This window comes from Astyanax mexicanus, chromosome 12, assembly GCF_023375975.1.
Source record: "Astyanax mexicanus isolate ESR-SI-001 chromosome 12, AstMex3_surface, whole genome shotgun sequence".
Taxonomy (NCBI): domain Eukaryota; kingdom Metazoa; phylum Chordata; class Actinopteri; order Characiformes; family Acestrorhamphidae; genus Astyanax; species Astyanax mexicanus.
This window is the reverse complement of record NC_064419.1, coordinates 29,644,432-29,653,386: the sequence shown is the minus strand read 5'-3', so window position 1 is coordinate 29,653,386 and position 8,955 is coordinate 29,644,432. Positions and strand designations below refer to the sequence as shown.

General features: G+C 40.0%; 1 protein-coding gene across 9 annotated transcripts in view; it reads right to left on the bottom strand.

Moving 5' to 3' along the window:
- Positions 1-371: 371 nt before the first annotated feature.
- The window catches only part of ep400 (E1A binding protein p400), a 35,212-nt gene continuing 26,628 nt past the window's right edge, over positions 372-8,955 (bottom strand). For all 9 annotated transcript variants that reach the window (XM_007237122.4, XM_007237124.4, XM_015602406.3 and 6 more), the window contains 6 exons: positions 8,332-8,556; positions 7,454-7,631; positions 6,549-6,676; positions 5,248-5,403; positions 5,050-5,103; positions 372-2,501 (listed from right to left, as the gene is read on the bottom strand). In XM_007237122.4, the coding sequence (XP_007237184.3) occupies positions 2,139-2,501; positions 5,050-5,103; positions 5,248-5,403; positions 6,549-6,676; positions 7,454-7,631; positions 8,332-8,556 (1,104 nt within the window). In that variant the 3' untranslated portion in view covers positions 372-2,138. The remainder of the gene's footprint in view (positions 2,502-5,049; positions 5,104-5,247; positions 5,404-6,548; positions 6,677-7,453; positions 7,632-8,331; positions 8,557-8,955) is intronic.

Sequence of the window (8,955 nt, the reverse complement as noted above, 5' to 3'; positions counted from 1 at the left end):
AATTGCATGATTCTGACAATGTATAAAAAGTACCTGATTCTGACTTTACTCCACATGCTGACATTGCATAAAACGTATGGGACTGAAACAGAGGCAGGTCAAGGACAATTCTGTTTCAGAACTGAGCCAGTGTAACGCAATGCTGCAATCCCTGCTGGCCATATGCATTTTCTGCGTCCTAGCACATTTGCTGTGGTCAGCAGGCATGTCCTTTCTCACTCCAAGTACTATAGATCCTGGCGGAACTGCTGACATCCAGCGTAACCCACAGCTTGTTTTAAAAGAGCCATATGGAGTAGTCTTAACCGCTCCAACTCAAATATTAGCCAGGCTACTTTCTGTTTAGAGAAAAAAAACTGTAAACATCTTGGTTGTTTGTATAAAAACAGAACACTTTATAGAGTTAAGCTGAAAAAAGTCCAATGAAAACACAACTACTTTACAATTACAAATATCATCCCTTCTGGTATTTACATATTTGTTCAGGAACATCGATTAAAAAAAAAAAAAAAAAAAGACAAATATGAAGGACACCCCAACATTATAGATACATCAGTTTACAGTGTAGCTGCTGATACACAAAGTAAAGAATAAAAACTCTAAATCAGGACCGTTTGTGAATATGAACAAAGCCTCTTCTGTGTGAACGATGGTTAACAGTGATTACCCACTGATGATTCCTGTGCCGAGCCTTTAACCAGGCAATAAAGACCAATAGAAATACACATAACATAACAATTTAGAGATGGCAGATTTAGATCACAGATTGAATTTTTTTTCTTCCCACCCCCAAGTGGTTTATGATGAAACCCACAGTGATGGCTCAGAGAGTTAAAGTTCTAGGTACTACTGTCACCTGACTCAATCTTATTATTATATTTAACACATCACACTCACATTTAACATTACTATCATCCACTAAAAACAGCCAAAATCCCAGTTCTGCTTCTCCTCCACTGACACTCAAATCAACACACACTCACCTGACTTTCAAATAAGACTATGTCGTCTTCTAACCAGCTTGAGTCTCAGTAGTGCTTTAACACATCCTGGTGTTGTTTATATGTGGGGTGTATAAACATATCTACACCTTGTATCTTCATTTTTTCCACATTTGAATGTCCCAAATGGAATGCTACACAATGACTTCGTATACAGACTTTCACTGAAATTTAAGCTTTTTTTTATCCTTTTGTAAAGTTGTCATTTTAGTGATACAAGGTTTTGGCAAAAGTATCTATAGTGACTTTTTGGGATGTTCTCACACTTGCATGGCCATTATTAAAAGAGGTTTCACAATTCAGATGGGTCTTCACTGACACAAGGGACAAATACACACATTTAAAGGAGTCAGAACATCAGAAACAGCACATCTAGTGACACATTTTTACCTGGAAATTGTAGTATCCTGACAAGTGCCCTGCAGTAGATTCCAACTTTAGCACAGGCGTGGATATTCAGGTTTTTTTTCTCTCTTTTTAATCTATTGTATTCTCCAAGGGTGTCAGAGTGCGATAACATTCACAGCTGTATAAACAATAAAGGTGCAGTAGAAAAAAAGCAAGCATTTTACAGCATGATTAAATAGAGTCCAGAAAACCAGAACTGTCACACCAAATGATTGAGTGTGTGTTCAGTCAAAACTGCATCCAATGATAACACACTACTGACCAGTCTCCATGTATTAGGCTCTCTTTGTGGTAATGTGGAAAGTCCATAGCTTAAAAGACACATTATGAGAAGCTCTGATCAGTTATCAGTCTCATAAAGAGAGAGAGTGAGGGGAGAGAACAAAGGGGTAAGACGAGACTGGTTGGTGCCAGAGATTGCATTTGACTCCCTACCAATAGCACAATAGCCACTGTATGAACACACACACTGTCCCCATGACAGTAAGTGGGGCTTCAATCCACGTACAACGTGGTGTCCATGTTCGTGTGTGACATTACTGTGTGCGTAACACAACCTCTAATAAATGGTTACATAGGAAAAGTTCCTAATGTACATTAATATAACTCACATGTTCATTGGTTTAACATGAAATGTTTACACAAAGTAAAGGGCACCTGTTTTGATGATACAGTTATAGAGGTTTCTAATACGACAGCGGTTGTGTCTTTGTGAATGTGTGTTTGTGCTTAGCTGCCTCCACTAGGTTTGGCAGGGGTTTTCGAGCGCATGGCTGCTCCAGCTCGAGCGTTTCCTTTACCCTGCTGTGGCTGGGGTGTTCCAGGCTGCTGCGCTGCTGCCTCGCCTGCAGAGGGTGCTGTGGTGGTCTGCTGCTGTTGAGCTGGGCTGTTAGGGGCAGGGCTCTGAATCTGAGGGGATGTAGTGACGGTTGTAGCGGCTGCAGTGATGATCTGCTGTTGCTGCTGCTGGAGGAGCTTCTGCTGAACGACCTGTGCAGCAGAGGCAGAAGGGATCACCTGAACCTGGGCCTGAGTAGACGCTCCAGCTGCGGTCGCCTGGGTCAGTGCCACCGTCTGAGGCTGCACTTGAATCTGCACAGATAAGAAAGTTCTAGTTAAAAGTCTCCAGTGTCTAGGCACGACTTTCTGCTACATTTCGTGGCATTGCTGTAATGATGTGATTGATTGCTTTTAGTGACAAGAGCATTAGTGAGGTAGGGATGTTGACTAATCTCTAGGGGTGTGCCATATCGTATCGTATACAAAAATGTTGGCAACATTTTTGAATATAGTGAAGGATATTATACCCTGACATATTGTTCCATATCACCCACCCCTAATAATCACATCAAGGTTCTTCTTTTTTTCTGTTTTTAGCAAAATAAAAATTCACACTGTTCTCATTTCCCATTATACAGGTGCTGGTCAACGAATTAGAATAATTTGAAATAGTGCAATCATGAAATTCTTTGAATGCATTTTTTGTGCAGAAAGCAAATCAGGTGTTCACCGCACCTGTCCTACTCGTTAGACTAATCACAGAACTCGTTACCTGGAAAAAAATTTGCTCAGCTGAGCTTTCCAAAAGGCCCATTTAGGCCATTTAACTGTGACACTGTTGTTTTATTGAATTAGAATAATGGAGAAACCGTTTCATTGAATTAGAATAAATGCTTGAATTTTTGTTTTCTGTGAAGAGTGTTCACTGTGCAGTATAAAGTCAGGGTTGAGTAGAATTTCTAAGTTGTAAAATCAATCATGGGTAAGCAGCGCGACCTCTCAACCGGAATAGTGGCTCAAATTCAAGCCCTTCGCCAACAAGGCTTGACCCAAACTAAAATTGCTGAGCAGCTCGGCATCAGCCAGTCTTCTGTCTGCAAAGCTCTCAAGAAAAACTGCAGCAAGCGCACCAACTGTTCCGGCGTCCGAAAAACTTCTGCTCGCGACAACAAGCAGCTGAGAAAGATCGCAGTCAGCAACCGGTTTAAGTCCACTTCCGAGCTCACCGACTTGTGGAACAAGCAGACCGGCGCTGACGTCTCCAGATCAACCACTTTCGTCTGCGCGAACTCGGCTTCAAATCTCACGTTCCAGCAGTAAAACCGATGCTGAACAAGAAACAAATGGAGAAACGGCTGAAGTGGGCCAAAGAACACGGCGAGTGGACTGCTGAAGACGGGCAGAAAGTGGTCTTCAGTGACGAATCACGCTTCTGCATCTCCTTCGGTGACCAAGGTCCTTGTGTCTGGCGTCGTGGTGGCGAAACCTACAACCACGAGTGCGTGAAAAGATCCGTCAAGTTTCCCCAGAGCGTTATGGTCTGGGGATGCATGTCCGCTCGAGGTGTAGGGAAACTCTGCTTCCTCAAGAAGACTGTCAATGCTGCCGTATATCAAGATGTTCTGGAAACGTTCCTGATTCCGACTGTTGAGGAACAGTTCGGCGAAGAAGACTTCATATTTCAACAGGATCTTGCACCGGCTCATGCGGCAAAGTCGACCAAAGATTGGTTCACTAAAAAACAGCTTGAAGTTTTGGCATGGCCGGCCAACTCGCCTGACCTCAATGTCATTGAAAACCTTTGGGCCATCGTCAAGCGGAAAATTTGTGACAGAAAGCCTACTACGCTGGATCAACTGAAGCAGAACATCGCCACTGCCTGGGAAGCTGTGAGTGCGGAAACTTGCGACAAGCTGGTCAAATCGATGCCGCGGAGACTTCAGGCAGTCATACAAGCCAAGGGGGCAGCCACAAAATACTGAGAAAGTGATTGTAATTATAATAAAAATTATTCTAATTCAATGAAACTGTTTCTCCATTATTCTAATTCAATAAAACAACAGTATCACAGTTAAATGGCCTAAATGGGCCTTTTGGAAAGCTCAGCTGAGCAAATTTTTTTCCAGGGAACGAGTTCTGTGATTAGTCTAACGAGTAGGACAGGTGCGGTGAACACCTGATTTGCTTTCTGCACAAAAAATGCATTCAAAGAATTTCATGATTGCACTATTTCAAATTATTCTAATTCGTTGACCAGCACCTGTATATCTACTAGAGACTAGAGATTATATCAGTCCAGTATCATTCATTTTACTTCAGTCTTGGATATATGGAGATATTTGGATTGCATTATTAGTATCATGACATTCTGGATCTTTGACTTCTAAAAATCTGATGGAAATATTCAATTTTTTTCTATCTATAGTTAGGGGTGTGCAATATCAGATCATATGCAATAATAAAATAACACTTATTTTTTTGTAGCAGTAGCGTATTCTTGAAATCATTTTTGTAACTATTGACACCCTTAAAAACACACAAAAAAAAAAAAAAACAGCACATGCACATACATTTACTTTTCAGTTTATACTAATTTAAATCTATCCTCATTCTCAATAGATCCTAAGTTAAATGGAGAATTTCAGTGTAGACTGCAAGAAAAATGCCAGGTATGAACATTTTAAGCACCTAAAACAATATTCCAAATTTTTATTTATAATATTTAAAAACAGAAGAAAACTAATTGAGTGCTTCAATCAATCATCAAAGATCAAACGAGGCACTTTAGTATTTTAGTGAGTAACTCTTTAACTGCATGCCAAGAAAAGGAGAAAAGGGGGGAGGATATGTTCCGTCTTACCTGCTGGGGTGAGGACACTATTTGCTGCTGCACTATCTGAGGGAGTTTAGCAACCTACAAGCAGAGGAGAGCATCACTACACGGGCAGGGAACTAAATGTTTGGAACGACACAGTCTAAACATGTGATATACTGGTGCGTTATATGGATGCAAGAAACGAAAATATAGTCATAAAATTAGGTTAGTTTATGTATATACCTGTATCTGTTGTGTGGTGGCAGGTTTCTGGGGCTGGGCTGCGATGGAAGTGGCAAAGAACTGGGTCTTAATGCCTGGCTGCAGCTGAGTGGTGGTTGTGTACGTCACCTTTTGCTGAGCCTGACCTGCTGGCTGAGCGGCCTGCTGAGTGGCCAACTTTATATATCAGAGGGAGAAGGAGACAGAGAAGATAAGGAGATAATGTCAATATACTAAGTTTAAATGATAGAAAATAGCTTTTTCTCCATCTCCAAGCCAGTATGTTTGTTTTGCATGTGTATAATACATATATGTAATGAATCTGACCGGGATGGTGGGTTTTTGTTGCTGATCAGATGTAGGGTGTGTGTAAGAAAACATGCCAACATTCATATTTTACTGCTTAATGCACTACAGGTTGTAGCTATGCAGGGAAACTACACAAGGTGGAACAAACTATAACTTGCGTGACTCTTCAAAAACACTAATGTCCTCTACTTGTACTTTGTAATTGTTTCGTTATTCTAATTAAATTAGATATACATCTTTACAGGATTTAAAGGCACACTATGCAATATTTTTCATAGGCAAGGAACAGGAAGCGCTCTCACACATGGGTAAACCACAGGGAAGCCTTCTATAAACGGCTAGAGCTAAAATGATAATTTTAATGTGCTTTCACTGTGGTGGTTATTGTTTGTAAAGGTCGCTGACTAATCATTGTTTCGGTAAAAGATAGATAACTGCCTTTCCATTGCATGCAAATCTGTACTCCAGGTATGTGTACTTACTTTATTAAATAACCCATTATTTGGTGCAGGTTTGGTTTGAAGTGTGTTTTACAACATGCGGCATAAATTAAAAAAACAGTACAAGTTCTAGTTGGGTTTGCCAGCCAACTAGTATCTGTCTGGAAAAGTGCTTGATTTTTTATTTGTTTTTTAAGCATGCAGTGCACAAACCCTTTTCCATTATGTTCGCCGGTTTGTGCTCTAAATCAATCAGGGCTGGGGGAGGCACCATTTCTTCCTAGCCTGTGGGAGAAGCTTAATAAAGAAAACCCACCAAGGGTTGCCTAGTGTGCCTTTAAAACAGCTGCCCGGCAAAACATTCTGACGACGTGTTGATAATCTGCAGCAGATCTGCACCCGATTCTACGATATTATAGTTTTATGCAATTAAATGTATTACCGGCCTTTCTTAACAAATGATGATCTAAAGTTCAAAAGTTAAAATATGTTAAAGAACACTAATATTTTTAAAGAGTGCCCTATTTTGTCCATGACTGTATGTACATAAGTACCAGTTTAAATGGACATTACCTTCTGCTGTACTGCTGCCTGCGTTTGCTGAGGCTGTCCTGCTTTCTGCTGGGCTGCAGCTGCCTGAGCTGCTGCCTGCTTCAGCCTCAGCTGCTGCACCTGGAACTGGTGAGGCACGACCTGACCACCTAAATACGAGAATGAGACACAGACATACACAAGTTACACATGAAATCCTACAGCCTACACCCAATTCCAAAATAAAAATAATTAATTATAAATAAATGACTGTGACAATGCACCAATGTGCCCTATTTAAAATATTGGACCAAAACAAGTGCAGAAAAGCAAACCTTTAATGTTTCATTTTTAAGTTATATTATCAGATGTCAAGTTTATTTTTTATATTATTTCAGAGATAGCATCTTGTAAATAAAAATACCCTATAAGGGCTAATATTATCTATAAATCATCCACAATTTACCCTGTGCATAAAACGTATGCTTTCACCATCTAGACCAATTACATTTATAGATGAGGATGTGTAATTAATATAAAAATAATGCAGGTCAGCATCATTTTTTAAAATTTGATACATTTGAGTTGTGCTATATGTAAGAAAATATTGAAAAATGAGAGGTATTGTAAAATGTTCTGCAAACTGTACTGATTCATAAAAACACAGTATTAATATTTAATTAATAGGCATTAAAAGATTGGTTTACTTTATGTTACATTATGTTGTGTTTAAGCCCTGTTTGTTAGATAGCAGTGTTGCACTCTCTCTTCAGTTGACATTATTCTGATGACAAGAATATTAAGAAAAAAAAATCACTTTGCCAAAACCCAACATATTGTGATTTACTACTTTTAAATTACAATATTAACACTTCACTTTTTCCTTTACCCCAAAGCAAAGTACAACATGATTTTTTTTTTTCTTCTAGTGCTCATTGGCTCAGTACCTGCTTTCTGGGCTTGTCCGATGGCCACGCTGATGCCAGCCACAGTGACGGGCAGTGTGGTGACGCCAGTGGAAGAAACCACAGCTGGCACAGACACCACTGGAGGGGGTTTGGTCAGTGTGACCTGAGCTGTCTGACCTGCCTGGGCTGGGAGAGCCCCTGTAGCCTGAACACGCGTCTAAAAGATCAAATAAAGACCAGGTTAAGAACATTACCCTAAGATATTTTACTTGTGAGAGTAACAGTTATAGGATGCCCACAAAAGACAACAATATTAAGTATGCACAAAACACAGTAATAGCCTGGTCAAACACATATTTAAAATTTAAATCTACACTAACAGCAAATATATACATTTAGCATTTTGATCCTCCAGGTAACACAGTCACCTATTTACTGAGGTGAAGCCAAGTACAGAGTGCTGATTGTACCACAGAGACTATGAAAACAAACATATCTCAGCTCTGCACTGATGAACAGAGTTGTGCAAGATACTCAGCAGCCAAATCTGCAGTACAGCATTTATCCCTTTCCAGAGCTCTTAACTTAAGAGTTTAGCTAAAAGTCAAACCTAAAGTCAAACTTCAGCAAACATGATGAAGCAGCATTTTTTGTTTGCATGTTCTAGACTACTGAATATGTTAGGGGTTTGTTAAAAAAATACTTATATCTTTAAAAATGCTGCTTATCATTCAATGTAAAATGAATTTATTCTTAGTCACGTAAAAGCATGTCTATTGGTCCCTTGATCAAGAAATATTGACACTAAAAAACAACTTCACATTTATTCATTATGTATAAAAGTTAAAAGAATGATTTGCATGTGTGAATAATATTCACAAATCAAAGCTGGAAAGTACATGAGTGTGTAAACTCACCAGTCTGGTCACCTGCAGGTTGGCAACTGGCCCAGTGAGGACAGCTCCAGCTCTGGGTGCAGCAGCCACTGCAGTGAGCTGTGGGCTGGCCTGAGCGGTTGGGGCAGCCTGAACTTGCTGTGGCTGCTGGGTAACGGTGGTCTGCTGACCCTGAGCCGCAGCTACCGCCGCTGCAACCTGCTGCTGCTGAGCCATCTGTAGCTTCTGCTTCATCTTGATCAGCTCCTACAAATAAACAAACTTGCAATTATTACAACACTTAAAACTTGTTTTAATCCTTGAAACAAGTTAATTACACATAGGAGAACCAGATTTTCAAATTAAACCACTCACAAGACATTTCCTAAAAAAAATAAAGTAGTAAAATATGCATGCACATACACTTTCATTAACACTAAACAATTAATCGGTAGAATTCCTTATGTTTATTTTACTGCCCTAATGGATACCAGGACACGCGTACATTAACTATATGTTGCAGATTTATGCTGAAATAATCCTCGCATAAAGAACTGAGGCCAGCAGATAGGTAAACATACAGCCAGCTCACTCCTACAGAGCCTTGTGTACTACTGCCAGAGGGGTTCTCCCTGGGGTGCAGAATATGCACAAATGATGCTCTAG